This window comes from Saccostrea echinata, unplaced genomic scaffold, assembly GCF_033153115.1.
Source record: "Saccostrea echinata isolate AGI-Se365-2 ecotype Australia unplaced genomic scaffold, CSIRO_AGI_Sech_v1 ptg000056l, whole genome shotgun sequence".
NCBI lineage: Eukaryota > Metazoa > Mollusca > Bivalvia > Ostreida > Ostreidae > Saccostrea > Saccostrea echinata.
The window spans coordinates 13689530-13710936 of record NW_026889805.1 but is presented as its reverse complement, the minus strand read 5'-3'; the positions used below and the strand labels follow the sequence as shown (position 1 = coordinate 13710936).

Sequence of the window (21407 nt, the reverse complement as noted above, 5' to 3'; positions counted from 1 at the left end):
AGGAGTTAGGTATGTTGGCATTCTTTTCAGAACTAAATGTTTTGGGAGTCTTGTAGGTGTTTTTGGATCAAGTACAACATGAAAATGTGTAGGAGTTAAGTTAAATGAAGAATAAATACGAGCTATGTTTCATTTTAAAGATGCTGAAAGATATATAAGGGATACTTTTGAACACTTTGGTACAACCCTTGAAGATCTTAATTAATTAATTTATTGCATGTCTCTACATTTGGAAATAATCAAGAATTCTTAATACTACTGATTTACAAAAAGATAGAAAAATACTAAACTTAAGAAGACTTGAATTTTCATAGAAACGTCAATCGTCATGTTAAAGTTAGTAAATTGACGTTATTCAGTAGTGTTTTCTCATAAAATTTGTAACTTTAACTTTTTTTTAATTTTCAATAAAATATGGCGAATTTGGTACTGTTTTTCTTGTAATAGCAAATACTTTCTAACTCTAAAATGATATTTAGAATTCCAGACAATTTGGAAATAAAAGCTATGTGCTTGCATGTATAATTATTGATGTTTTATACGTCCCTAGCTGGTATATTTTGCTAATGTGATAATTTTTGCTTCATATATTTCAATAAAAAAGATTGAAAAAAATATGAATATCCCAACTACATTATTGTTGTAAATAAAACCTTGCTGGTCCCATCCTAATGAATCCCCGAAAAAGTATAGTTTGCACCACCCACTGGCGCCGCGCTCTTTCTCCGCGACGCAACAAGCCTATTTCTTTAAGTTGCGAGTCACATGTGTACCTGCTACCACTATTGAAATCGAAAGTAGGTTGAAAACCATGGATTTTGTTTTGCTCAAAAACTGAATAGAATTTTGTGGTAGGTAAAATTTGTGATGGATTGATTATGTATGAGTGTTTAAACAAACAAAATATATTATGGACCCCAATAGAAAAGAGCCATTAAGGCTTTTGGGGTTATCCAAGATAAAAGGATTACTATTACCAGTATTCCCGTACATATTTTTAGTTCTACCTTAAGTTTTTCAAATAATTATATATTATAAATACATTAAAGCTTTATCCGTGAATACCTACTTTAATTATGTGATTCATGATCTCTTTGTGTTATTTGATTAATATTTCTGTGATAGTCTCCAATGTGGTTGTAAATGTGTGACTGCTTTGTATCCTTTATTTATTCTCAGGCTGTGCTATTTTAAATTATGATTGTAAATTTGTCAATGCTGTTTTGTTTGACATGCCTTTTATCTGAATAAACATAATAATATATTAGATTTCAGAGATGTACATATTTTATGATGTGAAGAACTTTAAGTAGTTAAGATAATTATCCTAACATATTGTATTTTCGACCTATTAAGACATTATCTTTGATTTATTGCAAACTTTTACAAATATGGGAAAAAAGTCAAAGCTCGATAAGATAATCTTTGGTTTTATCATGTTTATTAATATAATATACCAGTATCATCCAAATTACAGTTTTGCATTAACTTGATTTTGTGTCATCCTCAAAAAGAGGGTGCAGTTTTTGCAAAAATGAAAAATGTCATGTGTTTTCAACTTAGATCAAATATGGACTCCCGGTCAGTATTGATGAGGAATAACTGTAGGATGTGCCACACAATGAAAATATGATCAATTAATTGTTTTCAGTAAAAAAAATCAAACAAGTTGATCTTGCTTACAGACAATTTTATTCATTTAATGGATACATGTATATACTTTCTCCTAAGGGGGGTGTCCTTTGGCAATATTCAATGAATTTACGGGGAATTTTTTTTTTTAACTAAATTTCTGGAAGAAAAATGCCATTATATGTATGGAAGAAAAATCATTTGATTCCCCCCTTTCATTGTAATATTAATGCATCTTGGTGACAGAAATCTATATTACTTCAAAAAAGAACATTAAATATTCAAAAATCTCTTAAATGAATTAACTAAAGCCTCAATTAATCAACAAGTAAAATGAGCAATAGTTAAAATGTGAAAATTTCTGATATCAGACAAAAATCATGGAAACAATCCTTCAAATTGATTTATTATGGTAATTTTCACATCATTTATATTCAATCTTGTGTTTTCCTATGTTTATCTGTGTGATATCTTCAAAGGAAGTAAGTTTAGGATATGAGAGGATATTAGATCTTGTATTAGACAAAATCAAAACATTTGCGAAATTCACTTCATTATTAAAAAAAAACGCTAGAGTGTTCAACAATTGTTCTCTTTTGTTTGTTTGTTTTTTTTTTTGGGGGGGGGGGTTGTTTTGGAGGATTTGGTGAATCTTCAAGCAGAGGGTGGAGAAAAGAATGTGGGAATATTGTTTTCAGTTTCGTGATCATGTTTACTCAAAATACCACATGTACATGTATATTAATAAATTATATTAAGTAGTATATAAATATTAAATTATTTTTGTGATTTTAATAGATGACAAAAATGGCCAGAAACTGTTACCCATAAAAACAACATGGAAAAATCGATCACCAGCAAGTGCAAAAAGTTGATAGTGGCTGCCATAGACTTTGGGACCACCTTCTCGGGGTATGCCTTTTCTTTTCGAGATAACTGGGGCAAGGTTCTGACCAATAACTGGCAAGGTGGCTCACTAATTTCTCACAAAGCTCCCACGGTACTTCTACTGAATAGTAAAGCAGAGTTTGTTGCCTTTGGATACGAAGCCGAGGATAAATATGCCAGCCTGACGGAGGAGGGGGATCATGAAGACCACTACCTGTTCCAGAGGTTTAAAATGATACTACATCAGGATGAGGTACAATTACTATGTACTCGTTCTCCCAAAACATCATTGCTATTCTCATCCATAATTCTACTTTCAAATTAACAGATATATCTTCAGTGAATTACATGTAATCATAAATTTTGCTTTTACTTTTAGTTTGAACATGTTTTTAAACAAAATGTAATCATTTTTAAGTTGAAATATCCATGTCTTTTTAGGAATTGAATAGAGGAGTAAAATGTAAGGATGTCAGTGGGAAAGAGTTAGAAGCTGGTCAAGTGTTTGCTCACTGCATCAGATATTTAAAGAAACACCTGATAGACGAGATCAATAAGAGTACACTAGGCACCACTGACTCCGACATCGAGTACGTGTTAACCGTACCTGCTATCTGGGGAGACAAGGCCAAAATGTTCATGAGGGAGGCTGCTGTAAAGGTATGTAAAAACTTTGATAATTCAGTCGTTTTATTTTACATCATGTCTCAAATAAATTTATCTCAGTGCCAGATAATTGTTGTTTGTTCAACTCAACTTTTTATTCTCAAATACTTTACCAATTTAATGATATACACATGACATGTACATAGATTTTGTTCTAAACACTTTAAAAGTAATTTTTTTTTATGTCATGAATTGAATGCTCTATTACTGAAGCTTTAGTATTAATCAATATGCCATGATGAATAAATAAATCTTTTTAATGTTTTAGGCTGGAATCAAAGCAGATCATTTGATAATGGCATTAGAGCCAGAAGCTGCTTCAATTTATTGTCAACACCTTCCTTTTGAAAAGCAAGATTTATCTGCCACAACACTAGGAGTTGTCAAACCAGGAACTAAATACATGGTGGTGGATCTAGGGGGTGTGTAAATCTTGAAATCAAGATAATTAGGAAAAAGCATCTTTTTTGAAAAAAAGTTGAGAAATTATAGAAAACTTTAATAGTTAAATTCTTTGAATTAAATTATTATTTAATATTATACCAACCGCTTGAAAAGCGAAGGGGATGGGTGGGGTAGGGGGTGTAGTGATGGGGGTGTCCGTCCATCCATCCGTTACGCTTTGGGGTACCCATCTCTTATCTGCAACTCCTCTTATACCACTGAATGAAATTTAATGAGACTTTCACAGAATCTTTGTTACATAGTGCCATTGTGAGCTCCTATTTTACTTTTTGATCTGACACTTATTTCGGGTATCCATGGCAAAACATGGATTTTGCCATTATAATCATATGGGAGGTGGGGGGTGTCATTTTGTGAGCTCAGTGCTCACAGTACCTCTAGTTTTGGCTGCAATGAAATTGTAGGTGGGTGTTTATATACTGGAACCACTGTTTCTATGTGTCTGCATAGCTGTAAACACAAGCCAAAGCCCTTTTTCATGTCTTGCTTATGTCATAGGGTATCGGATTAGTATCCATTTGATGAGTGATTAGTTTGTTCCCATCTTATCAGAAATGATGTGCAAGTTTAATGATGAGGAGCATGTATGGATACTTTTGTCTGAATTTGAAATTACCCTCTTTTGATGCTACCCTTTGTTGCTGTCTGCCCTATTAGGATATCTACATTTCATATATTTTGCTAAATAACATGCACATATATCTTTTATTGAAAAATAGGCATCAGACTTTAGTCTCTGCAAGTAGTGTTTAATTCCACATGTATTTATGTGACCTTTATTAATTTGCCCTTTATTTTATGTTTAGGAGGAACAGCCGATATAACAATCCACCAGAAAGCAGAGGACAATACCCTAGAAGAACTAATGCCGGCTAGTGGGGGACCCTGGGGAGGAAAGTCAGTAGATGATGCCTTCATGAAATTTCTCACAGACCTGGCAGGGGAAAAAGCTATGAAAAATTTAAAAGAAGAAAGCATGGAAGATTATGTTGAAATTCTCAGAAGTTTTGAAACCAAGAAAAGAACTATTTTACCGGAGAAGGAAGGTAACACAACCATGACTATTCCGCAGTCGTATTTTAACCAGAGTAAGAAGTGTCATAAGGTCAAGGACTTCAAGGAGATTATAGACAATAATACAACGAGTAAAGGGAAAGTATCATCGGCAGCAGGAAAACTCAAGTGGAAAAACGAACATTTTAGAGAATTTTTCAAAAAAACAATTGACAGTATTGTCAAACACATAGATGAATTATTTCACGAAGAACTGGTCCGAGATGTAGGTATTATTTTAATGGTTGGTGGATTTTCAGAATGTGAACTTGTACAAAAAGCCATTAAAGACCACTTTAAGGATAAACGAGTGATAATCCCTGAGGAGGCAGGGCTAGCCGTGGTAAAGGGTGCAGTATATTTTGGTCATGTACCTCAGGCAATCTCCCGTCGATCTGCAAGGTACACTTACGGAATCCAAACTTGGCCTGAATTTAATGATAATGTACATCCAAAAGGCAAGAGAATCGTTATCAATGGAAAGCCACGATGCAAAGATGTTTTCTTCAAGTACGTTAAAAAAGGAGAGCGGATCACCCCAGGTTTCTCAAAGTCGCAGATATTCCAAGCTCTGGGTGCTGGAGAGGATGGACTTGAGTGTGCCGTATTTATTTCAGATAATCCTGATCCTAAGTTTGTAGATGACAAAGACTGTAGAAGACTGGGTATTCTCAAAGTCCCTATATCAAAGAGAGATACTTACTCAGACATGCATGTGGAAATTGAAGAAACTATGATATTTGGAGAGACTGAGTTAAGAGTGAGAGCAAAAGATCTCTATACTGGAACTGTACAGGAGGTTATATTTGATTTGTTAAAAGAGTAGATCCTTTTTTACAAAGGAGTTTTAGTTTGAATCAGAACAAATTTTTGATAGGATTGATTATACAGGGCGTTTCAGCAAACATGTCCCAACTTTGCAGTTTCAATACAAAGTTAGAGAGTATTAATGTAAGGAAATTTTAGCAAAAATGAAAAATACATAATCAAACAATTTTAACAATATGAAAGTTGAAGTAATGCAGCATCATTTATTTTTGAGACAGGCATTTTTTAGGATTGGAAATCAGCAACAGTTTTCAATTTATCTTCATTTTTTATGTCTTTGAAATGGCTGCAATGTTTTCATTCAGCAACCTCATTTTGTCTCTGAAGTTCTGTATTGCTTAAACTTTTACATCATTTAAAAAGTCTGTTTCCTGGAAATATGGTTCTTATATGAGCACTTCTTTTTTCAAAATCTTATGCACTAGTAATTTTGGAGATTTTTTCTGTTTGCACAGTTTAGTTAAAAATATCCATAGATTTGGGGGTAAAAAAAACCCTGACAACCTGACTTTTGAAGATGTAATCAAAACTTCAATGGAAAAAAATTAATGATGTTATTTTATATTGTTTATAGCACAATTATATTGCCGGAAAATGTACTATTAAATACAGTTATAATTTTGTAAATATTGTTTTATTGTGCAAAAATATAGACATGTTAGAGTCGGGACGTGTTTGTTGAAACACCCTGTAATATATATAGATCATCAAACATTATTTATACTATATCTCTTTTTGGAAAACAATAAATAGAAATTAGATTCATGTATATTAAATTTTAACTTGGGGGGATGCATTTGTAACTTTCTTGAAATCAATACTAGTAAAGTATATGTACTTTTATTTATATATATTAAACCTTTAATCCTAACGGGAGGAGGGAGTTAGTAAATTTCTTTGTCTTCAATTTATAAAATAAAAGGAATTCTTATATCAGTGCAAAAAAGAACTACTGTGTTTAGCCAATTTAGCCTGCAAATACTGTAATTATTGTTTGGATCAGAAGCTGAGCTTTTCCTTTTTTACAGCAATAAAATATACGAGTGTAATTTGTTTCTAATGCTATTGTGTTCTAATCACACAAACTATATACAAGTAATTTCTGTTAAATTAGTAACTTTTTTTAGTGTTAGATATTTTTCTTGTATTTTATACTGCATTAGTTGTTATATTAAATGTCCTGTTACTTACTAGAAGTGTTCTTCCTTTCTACAGTACATTAGAGGGAAAGTCTCATCAGCAAAAATTTCTCTGCATCTGTCTGGAATGTTACACCCTTAAGAAAGGACGATCAAAAAATTTATATAATGTTCAGTTATATACAGAAATTTCAAATGTACCTGCAAAAGATCGGAGGAATAGGAAATCCTATTAGTTTCAATCTATGGAGGAAAAAAAATGAAAGGCGTAATATTTAACTTTTTTCCCAGAAGGCGTTATAGCGCGAAAAAAGTCATAAATACGCGAAGTGAAAAGTTTCTCCTGACGAGTCCGTTTTTACACGAGCTTTAAATATATATGGAGCGCCAAATTAATAAAATTATGTTAAATAATTAAAGATATCTTTTAAATAATTATATCAAGAGATCATCAATTCATTTGAAAAACTTGAGAATTCAATTTAAAAATTTCTTCGAATAATTATTGATATCTTCCATTCAACTGTATCATCAATTTTGCTAAATCGATGCACTCAAAAATGGATTGTTGCTGTATTCAAATAAATTAACTACAATTGAACTTCGGTATCTCGAACACTTATATCTCGGATACCATGGATATGTCGAAGTGAATTGTAAGTCCCAACCCCTTATTCTTTAAGTATTTTATCCTGGATATCTCGAAGTTTTTTTTCGATTACATTGAGTTCGAGATAGCGAGTTTTGACTGTTTATCAACAATAGAATTGATGCGCACAAGAATTCACTTATAAAGAGAGATATATACATATAGGTAATTCAATTTAGTTCTTTATTACACATTAATTATTGCAAGCAATAATGGAAATAATGATAGGATTTTCCTTGGGGTCCGGAGCCCTGCTTTACTTAAGCTTTCCATGGGAAGAGGGGGGTCCTACTCTAGAGTCAACAACTAGAGAATCTCCCCCCCCCCCCTTTAACATTATAATTTCAATGAAGTTAATATGTTCTTTAAAGGATGTCGATGCATGTTGTATGATTTTTAGGAGAATTTATTGCATCCTAGTCTCTGCAGATGTAATGCAAACCCGTTCCCATTTATTTTACTTGCATGTATAACATAAAACACCAAATCCAATAATTAAGTATTAAACTACTTTGATTAGTAATTAGCTTTGATTGTGCCAATATTTTCACAGAGCCTTTTTTAAAATGCATGTCCGGCTTGATCGTACGCTTTTGGCATATTACAGGCACGTAATATAAAGGGGGGGGGGGGGTCTGCCCCCGACTTTTTTTTTTCAAACATAACCTTTTACTATTGAAAATTTTCATTGAAAGCCCCCCCCCCCATACTTTTAAATTTTGTTGTAACAGAGTTAAATCATGGTAATTTAATGTATATTTATAAAAATTGTTGAAACATACCCCCCCCCTTTCCCAAACATAACCTTTTACTATTGAAAATGTTCTTTGAAAGGCTGCCCCCTTTTTTTTGTTGTAGCTTAGGTAAATCATGGTAATTTGGTAAGGTATATTTGTTAACCCCCACCCCACCCCCACCCCCTTCTACGAAATAGGATTTTGGAGTTTAGACAATTTTCCTTTTTATTTTCTTTTTTTGCTTCTCAAAATTTGTTCAGGTAAGGTGTCATTTTTTTTCTGGCTGCCCCCCCCCCCTTCCCGTTAAAAAACGATAATACTTGGTGCCTGGATCATATTGTTTCAGTATTTTAACACTGCCCCTTCAACATCAGTAAGTTTGCTGATGCGAGCTTTTATAGAAGCAACCTAATTTTCTGATTTTACAAAAGGGTAGTCCGAAATATCTTACGTTTTCCGGGCTTTTTTCACGATTTTGATATTTTACGTGCCAGGAAAACGTGACCCTATCATTTTTTTCCCTCAAATTTTGGATCCGCCACTGGGTTGTGTACATGTTCAGTTAATAAACCGAAAGTAGAAAAATATTCCTCGAATTTGCGTTTTAGTGTACAATGATCTTAGAATGTTTACCAAATAAAAATGGATACAAAGATTGCTAGTAAGTGTCAAAAGCTTATAGTGGCTGCGATTGACTTTGGGACTACATATTCCGGCTATGCATTCTCAATGAAACATGACTGGGGTAAAGTTATGACTAACGGCTGGCAGGGAGGGTCCCTCCTCTCTCACAAGGCTCCAACATGTCTCCTTCTGAAGAAGGATCAATCCGTATCGCTGTTTGGTTATGAAGCAGAAGACAGGTACTCGGAACTCACAGCAGAGGAGAGTAAAGATCATGAAAATTATTATTTCTTTCAACGATTCAAGATGATTCTACACGAAGACGTGGTAAGTACTCTAAATACTGATATTTGACTTCATTAACTTCGTCATTACTTACATTTTACTTACATTTCATGGTTAAAGTTGTACTTACTCATGTTACAGTATGTCAAGTTGTCATGGTAACTGACATAACTCGGGGGAGGGGGTATGAATATCAATGCATGCACCAACCAGTAAAATAATTTTGTATATATGAAATTTTATATGTACAGCAGGTTTGATCACTGTTAATGAGATATTTTGGAAGATCATGTCCATAGAGTGAACAGAACATTCTATTTGTTTTAAAGCTACTTGAAAAATTTGGACTGTCTGAGAACTGGGTTTAATTTATTTTATTTCTTGACAAAAACCACATGTGGTGCAAGTAAAAATACATACAGTATACAAATATAGTCACATAGATTTTCTTATGTTAATTAAATGCATCACGTTTGAATTAAGTCACAAATATTTCTTGTTTTAATTAACATCTGCTGGATTAAGAATTTTATAAGATATAATGATGTATGTTAAAAAGTGTACAAATTCACTTCATAGTTGTTTTACTTGTTTATAAAGAGGACATACAAATAAAAAATGATGTTCATCTTCAACATCAGGTATTTGACAATACCTTTAAAATTATAAGTAGCTAGTCCTAAGACACAGCTAATTAAATTATTCTGACTAGAGTTCAGGGAGCCTGGGTTTCTCATGTTGTTTTAATTCTGGCTCTAAGGAGAGGCCATTTTAAGATGGACAGATGAAAAATCTATATATGCTTAATAAATTGAATGTTTACAAGATTGACCTTGATTTTCTGTGCTTGGCATACAGTTAAAGTAGGTCTCCAGTCTTGAAGGATACATGTATATTAGTGTTAAGTGAGTCTATACCAGAAGGGAAAGCTAGCATAGATATTTGAAGATAGGCTACGTATTATATCAAAGATAGCAGTTAACTATATATAGTTACCACTTTGCATCAGTTGGTAGTACCAGGACCTGAAATGTAGAAGGAGTAGCATGAAAAAAATATTTACAGACAAAGAAACAGCTAGATTGATGACTGACACTTTACCATCACATAAAGCTCTTCTGGGGTTTGACTAGTAGAGCTAACAAATGTTTGGATGTGTTTGCATCTGATGGAATGCAGCTGAAGAACCATCAATAATATAAGTGGTAGACAAATTTTGCAGATATTTTATTTTTTTTATGTTTGATTTTTTCTAGTCGCTAGTGTTTGTGTGTATGTGTAAAGATTGCTTTTAGATACATAAGCTGAGTTATAGTGCCCACCCTCCCCACTATTATAACTGAAATTAGACAAATTAATTTATAACAAATGATAAGATATCAAAATACTTTACTTTTATAGTCCGTCAGCAGGCATATACCATGCAAGGATATAAAAGGAAAGACTCTGGAAGCTGGTACAGTGTTCATGCACTGCATCAAATACCTTAAAAACCACCTGTTTGAGGAGATTAAGAAAAGTGTAGTTGGCATCCCAGAGGAAGACATAGACTTTATCCTGACAGTGCCTGCTATCTGGGGGGACAAAGCAAAGATGTTCATGAGAGAGGCAGCTTTAAAGGTATACATGAATCAATTCCGTGTTAATTTGTTCAGTGCTTCTATGTATACTTTATAATTTTTAAAGAAAATTTCGACCTCATTCAGTATCAGTATTAGTAAATCTTGGCTTTGCATGACTAGAAAGTCGGTCTTTAAAATATGATTAGAAGGGTTATTATGTAGTATGTGAGGTACACCCTTCCTAACTTTTTAAAATATTCATGTATATATATTTCAACCCATTAACATCTGATGAGGCACAATTGCTACTGATCTGAATTCATAGAAGCCCAGTTGTACCATTTCTGTTTGAGATTTACAGTTACAGAATTAAATATACACTCAGGTATCTTTTTTTTAACTCCTTCCAGCAATAATTTCAACCAGACTTAAAGTGTTGGAAATAATTTAACAATATTTTAGCTACATTGTCAAAAAATGGGTTATTTATATTTTTATTCAGGAGATAATTGTTGCAACATTGCTGAAGAAATACAGAACACACTTAAGTAGGTTGTGTAAAAATTTTTATGCAGTGATTGCAAGCATTGTATACCATATGACAAAACAAAGAAAGTCATGCATTTTTAGCACACTTGATCAAGTTGTTTAGCATTCGCCTACTATGTTTAGTCATCATCTTTTACATTTTTGACTTCTCCAGAACCACTAAGCCAGTTTCAAACAAACTTGCCAAAAAGCATACTTTGGTAAATGGAATTCAAGTTTGTTCAAATGAAGAGGCATGTCCTCTTTCAAGAGGAGACAATAAAAAAAATTGATGGGGTCATTTAAAAATCTTCTTGACCACTAGCCCAGAAAAGATAAAACAATATGTTAGCTTTTTGACAAAGTGTAGATTTTTGTTTGTTCAAATCATGACCCCCAGGAGTAGGATGGGGCCACAAAAGAAGATTATCATATATAGAAAATACAGTGTTATGCCTCACTAAGATATCAGATGTACAGTCTAAGAATATTAAAGCATAATGATTAGTGTTTTGATGTTTTATTAGGCTGTAACATTGTTTATCATTCATAAAAAATACAATAAACAGCTCCAGATGAGCATTGTAAAATTCTAACACAACCAGTTGAGAAATATATGATGTATTATTTGTTCTAATTAATAACTGCAACATAGGAGATGCACATTAAAATTAGGAATAGGTTGACATGATTTTTTCCTTGCACTCTAAACTGTTTATGGTAATTGAACAATATCTGATTTATATAAATGTAATATTATTGACAATCCTTATTGTTCTTGTGGTAAACAAGAAGATGCCTATCATTTTTTCTTTGTTTGTAAAAAATATCTTAATGCTCGAAATAATCTTTTTGACCTTCTTTTTCGACTTGATTTAGATATCATAGATGTACACCTACTACTCTGGGGCAACGAAAACTTTTCATTAGAGTTAAACATTGGCATTTTTGCCGCTGTTCACAGATTCATAAATGAATCTTGTAGGTTTAGCTAGATATACTATACTATTTGCATTTATTTGTATATGTTTTCATTATTATTTTGCATGACAAATATTATGTGTTTTACAGGTCCAGCACAATCTCTTGATTTAGCTATATAGCTTGAAAAAGCTATATAGCTTTATCAAGCTATTCAAAATAGCTTGATAAAGCTATTTATGTGCAGTTTTTCAGAAAAAAAAATTTTGTAAGAAAAAGACAAAAAGTCACACGTATTAGACTATTCATATATGTACTTTGGGCTATCAAAACAACAACTGAAATCAAAGATAGTTCTAACATTGCAGCATTTGAATTCTTTTAAGCAAAAGATGAATTTCCATTGTTTGAGTAACTGTACACCACCTTGTGTGCGTTGAGGCATGGATAAGTATGATTGCTTCTCATTGTACTGAATTATTACCAATCCATTATCTTGTTGACCATAATTGGCCTCTTTTATAATTTCAGTGAAGAAGTAACTGTATCAATTGCTTTATATAGCCCCAAAACTTTTAGAACTTTGAGTACAAAGTCTATTAAGGAGACGCGATTTGATGAGTGATTTTTACATGCATTGTTTCCAGAAGAGTTCAAGGTTGAATATTATCACTGCACCAAGGTGCGACTTTTTGTGCATGCTGAGAAAATAATACATTTAAGAAAAAAGTGTGATAAAATAGCTAAATTAAGCTATTCTGAATAGCTTAATAAAGCTATATAGCAAAATCAAGCTATATAGCTAAATCAAGAGATTGTGCCGGACCTGTTTTATTAAGGAGAAGAACTCGTAAGTTGTTAGAACTTGTTTCTTATCCTTTTGCTTGGCAATAAAATATGTTCAAAACAAAACAACAATATCTGATGGGCATATCATACACTTTGGAGGTGCACTTTATTACACAGGTAGACTATCATAAGATGCATTTTTTTTAAATTTATGGGATACAGTCTTGTCAGAAACTTCTGGTTTTCTGTTTTCTTCATCAGTACTCCACTACTCCTTCAATAGTATTGAGAATTCTTAGATTTATATTTTATTTACTAGTATTATAGATAAATCTAAGTATTCATTAAAAATTATAAAATATTGGATGATACTATGAATAATATTTTCTTCAATAATAAGTGCACAATGCACACTAAAGAGTTCTGATTTTGTGGGGTTTTTTTATGCAAATAATCTGCCCTTTGATATAGAATAAAGTAAATTGAGATGTACATTTTATTACTTAATCTGTGATCAAATCAAGCATTCATGAAATTTTAGTAGGCCAAGATAAATAGATTGGAGACTTTGTTTGCAGGTATCTTGCCCACTTTAGTAAACAACAGTGATTTCTGTTCATCAGTACTTCATTGTCTTTGAACATTTTTCCTTGGGGTAAATGCAAGGTACCCTATGTTAAAATTGTAATAGATAAGCTCGATATTTATACCTTTATTCACTATATTTTTTTCAATGTCCAAAAAGTTTTTTTTTTCCTTTAGTGTATAGAGGGTCCTTAAACTCTTGAAAAGGTGTGTGAAATAATTTAAATACCTGTTTAACAGCTATACATAGTACTATATCCTAATATAACAATAATATAGTTCTATATACTAATATAGCAAACCAATGAAAATTGGTTTCCGATATGAATATTAAACAAATACGTATTCGATTGAGATACCACAGACACATTGGGGCTGGACCCCCCCCCCCCCTTCTAATTTTACTTTTTTTTTTCTTTTTTAAATCTGGGGTTGACACACCTTTATCTATTTTTTGTACTCTAATATGCAATACCTGATATTGGTAATGTAACCCTTTTCTCTCAATAAGCTGTTTTTAAATATATTGTTTTCGACTGATACATAAAAAGGTTGGACCTCTCCACCCCCACCCGCCCCCTATTTCCATTTCTTTTTACATCTGGGGTCGACAAAACTTTTTCCTTTTTTTGTATTCAAATATGCACTACCTGATATCGATAATGTAACCCTTTTGTCTCGATAAGCTGTTTAAAATATATCATTTTCGACTGATTCGTAAAAAGAGAGAAGGCTTGCAACTCTTTTCTCGTCATTCGCCTCACCTCACTTAAACTTCGCGTGATTATTTATTGAAAGTATAATAATAATAATAATAATAATACTTTATTTAAAGAAGGTAACCTGATTAGTGCAAGCACTATTCTTCCCCAGGGCCTTCTGTCAATAAACATTATAAAGTTAACATAGTTATACACATACAAACATATAATAAATATATACATAAATATACAAAGACAAATATGAATCACAAATTATTCTGACATTGTTTTACATAATGTTTTACTTGTTTCTTGAAAGCATTAAGAGTTGGTGACATTTTTATATGTATAGGTAAATCATTCCATAACATGGCACCAGAGTACTGGAAGGAATTTTCAAAAAGTTTACATTTATGAATTGGCACACACAAGTCAACATTAGATTCAGATCGGAGATTGTATTGGTTATTACTTTGAAATTGGAACATGTCATTTAAATAAGTAGGGCAAGAATTAAAGAGGGATTTATATAGTAATACATATTTATTTACAGTAAGTTGTTCATAGACAGTTAGCCAATCAAGTTCATCAAAAAGAGGTCGTGAGGGTGCATCAGGGGGAGCATCTAAAATATACCTTGCAGCACGTTTTTGAAGCTTATGAACTCTGTCAAGATTTGATCGGGATGTATTGCCCCAAATTGTAAGGCAGTAATCAATAGTAGGCATGATATATGCATTATAAAACAGCTTGCGTGTTTGAGTGGGAAGATACTTTTTAATTCTTCAGAGGGTAGAAATTTTATGTGACAGGGACTTACACACATGGTCGATATGTACATTGTACTGTAGAGAGTTATCTAAATATACTCCAAGAATCTTCTCATGTGTTACGTTGTCTAGCTTCTGATTTGATATGTATAAAGAAAAATCATGCTCTGAGAATTTTGATCTCTTCTGATGTGTGCCTATTAACATGCATTTAGTTTTTGAAGCATTAAGTACCATTTGATTCTGAGAGCACCATTTTTCTATACAAGCGATGTCCATTGATAATGCATTTACAATAGATTGGGAATCTTTGCCGGGGACATGTAGAGTGGCATCATCTGCAAACAAATCTATGTTTGAATTTTTAATATTAAGTGCATGGAAGATCGTTAATGTAAAGTAAAAACAGAAGAGGCCCTAGTATAGATCCCTGTGGAACTCCCGCTGTGACTTGCTGATAAGATGATTGTTTGTTAGACAGATGGACACTTTGAAGTCTGTCACTTAAATATGATCGAAACCACTGTAAAGTTAATTCATTAAAATTATAACACTGTAGCTTTTTAAGAAGAATTTCATGATTTACTAGGTCAAATGCCTTACTGAAGTCAAGAAAGACAGTACCAACAAGTTTGCCTTGATCCAATTCATATAACCATTCATCTGTAATTTTTGTTAGGGCTGTTTGACATGAGTGCAGTTCTCTGAAACCTGATTGAGATTCTATTAGAAGATCAAAGTCTGAAAATAGAGATCGGATATATTTTGCCACATGTTTTTCTATAATTTTTGATAATGTCGGTAAAATAGAAATGGGTCTGTAGTTATTTGGATCCAGTTTGTTTCCCTTCTTAAAAACTGGTGTAACTTTGGCAAGTTTAAAACTCTTAGGAAAAATACCAGTTGTAATACTAGTATTTATTATGTGGGTCACAGGTTTATGTATTATTTGTGCAGTAAGTTTTAATAGACGTGGACCAATGGTATCTACACCTGATGATTTACTAACGTCTAGCTTATTAAGTAAGTAAAGCACTTCATCGGGACTTATAAGTGGGATATCAACTATTTCTGTACCCATTTTAGATTGTACAAAATTCAAAAGGCCGTTAATGTCACACTCCTCTTTATTTTAATAAAATATGGAATATGCATACATCAATAAATTTGTTTAAAAAACGGAAAAGGGGAGGGGGAGGTCCAGCCCCAAGTGCCTGTGTGACATACATGTTACTTTGACTGCAATAAATACATGCACCGTCTTTGAAAAGAATGTTACTCTTGAAATACAAGCTTATAAATATGTTTTTTTAAAACATTTTTTTTAAGTTGACTATAGTTTACAACAAACTAACATGGCTAGGCCACAAGATAAGGTAGACACTTTCTTAGGTACGCTTTCCAACTAGATATAGGAATAATTGGTAAATAAATGAATTGAACTGAATTGTTTGCTTATTTATATTTAATTTAATCCCAAACTGGTATAGCAGTAATTTAAAAAAAATTGTGTGCAGACGGACTAATGTAAGATGGATAATTAACCAATACAAAAGTCCTTTTGGTCCCTGATGAACAAAGCTAAAATTAATGGACATGTTTCTGTGTATAACTTGGACCCTATGACTTTCAGCCCTATCTAGTAACAGTTGTTGTTGAGTAATTATTCTGAATTCCGAATTAAATTTCCTTGCAGGCTGGAATAAAAAAGGACCGTTTGATCATAGCATTGGAGCCTGAGGCAGCATCTATCTACTGTCAGTATTTACAGATCGCTAAAGACGATGCCTCGTCTGCTCTAGGAGTGGTCAGTGCTGGTACTAAATACATGGTCCTTGACTTGGGAGGTATTTCGCATGCATCTCTAACCATGATCTATTGATACAGTGAAACACAAGTACAGCGCTTACAATGATTTGATTTTCCTTCCCTAATTAAACTTATACTGGATATAATGAAATACGTTTATAATGAAATATATCTATAATGAAATACGTCTGTAATGAATCAAAATTGTTCATCCCTGGTACTTTAGTATAAGCGTATTTTACTGTATACGAATATCACTATAAAATCGATATAGGGACGTCAGTGGTGCACCCCAACAGAACCATGATAACAATTTAAATTTAAGGTGTAAAAAGCATATTTGATGCAGTTTTCCACTTAAATAACGGTAGCTTTCATCGTAGGCTACACTCTCAGATCCTCATTCTCCGGGGATAAGGTGGCTCCTACACCCTCTCCTTCCTCCTGAAAGATCAATTTGACAGCTGTAAATATTGATGTTCAGGATTTCTTTTCCAGTTTCAATAAATAAATAATCTCTATTGTAGGTGGGACTGCTGACATCACAGTTCACCAGAAATGTGAGGACAATACACTAGAGGAAGTCCTCCCCGCCAGCGGAGGTCCATGGGGAGGGAAATCTGTGGACGATGCCTTCTTAAAATTTCTGACTGAATTGGCAGGGGAGAAAGTAATGGAAGCCTTTAAGCAAAAATACATGGAAGATTATTTGGAAATTATGAGAGTGTTCGAAACAAAGAAAAGAACTATAAAACCAAACAAAACAGGGATGACAAATATGACAATACCACAAGCCTTTTACAAGCTGTGTTCTGAAATGCATAATGTAGGAGACTTTAAGGAAGTTATTGAGAAAAATACAATGCATAAAGGTAATGTGAAATATGGTGGAGGAAAACTTAAGTGGAGTAATGAATACTTTGCCGGATTTTTCAAGAAAACCATTGACAGCATTGTGAAACATATCGACGAATTGTTTGATGAGGATATGGTGAGAGATGTAGAAATTATTGTTATGGTTGGAGGATTCTCGGAATGCATGCTTGTCCAGGATGCCATTAGGAAAAATTTTGAACATAAGAAAGTTATCGTACCAGAAGAAGCAGGGTTAGCTGTTTTAAAGGGTGCTGTATTTTTTGGCCATGTTCCTGATGCCATCTCAAGGAGGTCAGCGAGGTATACATACGGAATCCAGACATGGCCAGAATTTAGGCCAGGGTTTCATCTGGAATCGAAGAAGGTCAGCGTTCGTGGATCCATGCGGTGTCGAGATGTATTCTTCAAGGTCATCACTAAAGGCGAAAAGATCATGCCAGGTTATACTAAGTCCCAGATCTTTCAAGCTCTTAATAGCGAGGAAAAGTGCCTCGAATGTGGCGTATTTATTTCTGATCAGAAGAATCCAACTTACGTCGATGAACATGGGTGCAGGTTACTTGGGGTTTTACAAGTTCCATTATCGTCTGATGGCAAGCAGACATCATGTGAAATAGAGGAATCTTTAATTTTTGGAGAGACAGAACTAAGATTTAAAGCAAAGGATGTTTATACCGGTGTACAACGTGAAATTATGTTTGATCTTCTGAAAGACTGATCAGATTAATATTATTATACTCTAACTATATCGGTTTTCTTTTCTGTGATATACTAGTAAACCAATATTAAAATTCTCATCTGATTGTCGTCAGAATTAATTGTCACCGATTTTCAGTAAAAAAAAAAAAATTATGTAAATATGGAAGGCTTGAAGGGGGGGGGGGGACTGAAATGAAATGGGGAAAAAATGTTGAGCTCTACAATGGAATAACAGAAGCTTAAAAATTTTATTTAGTACTTTACAGATCTCATATGATTTTATTATTTCATATATTTTATTATTGTAATATTATATTTATAAATTATTTAATTCAGAACACAGTTAGAGTAAATATATATCTTTTTGCATCTGAAAAACTTATTTAACATTTACTATTCAGTTGATTTGTAATCGGAAAAAATCAAAATGGATAGCTACATGTACATACATTCACTTAACACAGATGAATCGAGGAAATTCGAATTAAGAAAATAATTGTTTTTAGGATTCGATAGACCATGTAGAACCGCTTAACCGATCAGATGAAAGATTTACGAGCAATAAATTCATGCTGCTTTGAATTTTTTTTTTATTGGTTGGGAAGTTTAAAGAAAACAAGAAGCCCAAGGGCCTTAACGGTCACCTGAGTATAATGTTACGGTACATAAATTAAAACAAAATAAGCTGATAAATGTTTTTTTATAAAGCAATGTTGCCCAAAAGCAAGAGAAATAGGATAATCAGGAATCAGCAAAATATTAATTTAGTACTCAGTAATAAATCTTAAAATTAATCTATTTTTTCCCTGAAAGAGGCACCCTTCCTCATCATAACTATGCATTCAATTTGTTTGCTTAATAACCAAGAGAAGAGAAGATTTTTAAAGAAATAATGCATTTTCACTATATATTCAACAAAGTTCCGCCCTATCACCGGAACCCCTGATCCTGGGGCCATGAATTTCACAACTTTGGTAGAGGGCTCAATGCTTATTACAATTATGCCAACAGTTTGACTGCTTGATGTCCAGGAGTAAAGAAGAAGACTATTAAGGATTGCATTAAATTTAGTGGTTTTGGTCCCATCCCTCGGGCCCCAGGGGGGCAGGGACCGTGAAATTCACAATTTTTGTTCCCATTCACCCATAGATTCTATGTGCCAAAATTAGTTGAAATTGGTTCAGCGGTTTCAGAGAAGAAGCTGAAAATGTTCAAATGTTAACGCACGACGACGGACGAAACTGATAGCAATAGGTCACCTGAGTAAACTCAGGTGACCTAAAATTGAGGAAAATATACATGTATGGCTGCTTCTACAGCATTGGGAATAGAGTCTTATAGGGCGGGCTGAACCCCCCTCCCCCTTTACACACACACACGCACGTGTAGACCCTAAAACCTCTGTAAAACGAAACCCTTGTTTAGGTGTATAATTATAGTTATAATTCGATTAGAAATTCCTTAGATGTTTGGGAAAGCAATTAAAAAAGAAAATATTTTCACCAAGTGCCAGGATAATCGGGGAATTATAAAGATGGGGAAATTCCCCGACCCCTGAGTCGTAGGGACAACCATATAAATTATATGCACGTACTCGAAAAAGTAAGAATAAATAAACTTGAACATATAAATTACAATATTATATATAGCTCGGTACCGTATAACATTTCCATTATATGCTCAAATTGATATTGATAATCAGCAGGTCTGTAGTTCTCGAATCGGAAAGGGGACCCGCGCCACCGTTTTGCTATAAAATTAGCTTTCAAATTCAATTAAGGGTTTGAATTAATTTTTCCTGGTAGATCCTCTTTTTTTGTTGCGGTATGATCGAACCTCTTTCTTCATTGCTTGCTTGTCAATTATTTCCCCCCCCCCCCCACACACACACACCTTGAATTGAAATTATTTTTCTGTCTTCTCCTCCACATCACACACATTGAAAAATCGATGCTAGTTAGGCGTTTGTTTGGAAATGTACGAGGGGTTATCAAAAAGTTCGTGGACTGATGCTATAGAATTAATACTAATCTATGCATGCAATAAAATTAATACGTACTAATCTATGCAGGTGATTCTTATAAAATTGATCTGGAACATAAAACAACAAAAGTTTAAGTGTTAAAAATTTTAGCTTGATACACGTTAATAATTTGCCAAATTATCATGAAATACAAAAGAAAGACTTTATAAGATCACTCGAGACGCTGTCGCCGTTGAGTTTCAGAACATCAGACGGCGTCGTTGTTTCTCAATGTCCGCTCGCCGGAATATTTGACCGGTTTTGAACGTTATATAAACAAAAGGGCACGTGAGTTGAGAAAATTTAATACCTATTTCACACACAGGGAAACCTTAACAATTAAAAGATAAGTTGATAAAATGTAATCGTGCGTTTAATTTTTGCCGATTACAGAGCTAATAATCGGTCCTAATGTAACCAGTTCTTTAAACATGATTTTGAAACAGTACATGCATGTGTCTTGCATTATCATTTTTGTCTTTTTGTGCGAAAAATAAAAGCATTAAAGAAAGGCCCACAAAACTGTTAAGTGAACCAATCAAACACCTTTCAATATTTCAGAAATAGAACTATTCTTCACCATGAAGAATCGATTCTTCATAAGAATTGGAAACATTTGATGGGCTAAATAAGTGGGTTAAGTTCTAATGGTAATAAACAGTTTGCCAGTACATTTAATCTGAAAGTGTAAATGCATGAGTGCAATTCTGGGGAGGGGGGGGGGGTACTCCATCTAATTCGGAGCTGAATAGTTTGTGTTATTATTATTATATTATGGGCTAAAAATTTTATTACCAAAACAAGTGCCTGTGATAAACTCATATAAACAAGACGGGGTTAAATCTTTTCTTAACTCCAGGGAATCTCATCAAGAAAACTATATTAAGGGAAAGCGAGCAGACATTTTTCATGCTGATCAGAATATCGCCATCAGTGTTTTCAAGTAAAATCGAGTTTTTATAATCTGCAAGGAATTTTAGACAAGGAAAATTATGTTCACAAAACCAAGTTTCGTAAGGCTTATAAACCCATGGCCGTAGGAATCGGGGGCAGGGGGGGGGGGCGTGCCTCCCTTCCAATAATTTTGCCGATATATAGATTACTATAGAAAACATAACTACTATATGCTTGTGGCCCCTCAATAAAAACGTTTGATGACCTTTTTTTTGGGGGGGGGG

The 21407-nt window shown here is 33.4% G+C and overlaps 2 protein-coding genes across 2 annotated transcripts; both read left to right on the top strand.

The window, feature by feature from the left end:
• The first annotated feature begins 816 nt into the window (after positions 1 to 816).
• LOC133173983 (heat shock 70 kDa protein 12A-like) lies at positions 817 to 6728 on the top strand. Its single transcript, XM_061309044.1, has 5 exons — positions 817 to 851; positions 2431 to 2773; positions 2962 to 3180; positions 3455 to 3608; positions 4458 to 6728. The coding sequence occupies exons 2-5, from the start codon at positions 2471 to 2473 to the stop codon at positions 5528 to 5530; spliced, it is 1749 nt and encodes a 582-aa protein (XP_061165028.1). The 5' UTR covers positions 817 to 851; positions 2431 to 2470; the 3' UTR covers positions 5531 to 6728.
• A 1937-nt stretch (positions 6729 to 8665) lies between these two features.
• LOC133173984 (heat shock 70 kDa protein 12A-like) lies at positions 8666 to 18308 on the top strand. Its single transcript, XM_061309046.1, has 4 exons — positions 8666 to 9008; positions 10368 to 10586; positions 16519 to 16669; positions 17159 to 18308. Exons 1-4 carry the CDS (start codon positions 8700 to 8702, stop codon positions 18223 to 18225), a joined length of 1746 nt encoding a protein of 581 aa, XP_061165030.1. The 5' UTR covers positions 8666 to 8699; the 3' UTR covers positions 18226 to 18308.
• Positions 18309 to 21407: the final 3099 nt, after the last annotated feature.

Bases quoted from the DNA above. Each gene is read 5' to 3' on its own strand.
- LOC133173983 (XM_061309044.1), top strand. From the start codon at position 2,471: ATGGAAAAATCGATCACCAGCAAGTGCAAAAAGTTGATAGTGGCTGCC. The intron at 2,774-2,961 runs GTACAATTACTA...ATGTCTTTTTAG, and splicing joins TGATACTACATCAGGATGAG to GAATTGAATAGAGGAGTAAA. The intron at 3,609-4,457 runs GTGTGTAAATCT...TTTTATGTTTAG, and splicing joins CATGGTGGTGGATCTAGGGG to GAGGAACAGCCGATATAACA.
- LOC133173984 (XM_061309046.1), top strand. From the start codon at position 8,700: ATGGATACAAAGATTGCTAGTAAGTGTCAAAAGCTTATAGTGGCTGCG. The intron at 9,009-10,367 runs GTAAGTACTCTA...TTACTTTTATAG, and splicing joins TGATTCTACACGAAGACGTG to TCCGTCAGCAGGCATATACC. The intron at 16,670-17,158 runs GTATTTCGCATG...TCTCTATTGTAG, and splicing joins CATGGTCCTTGACTTGGGAG to GTGGGACTGCTGACATCACA.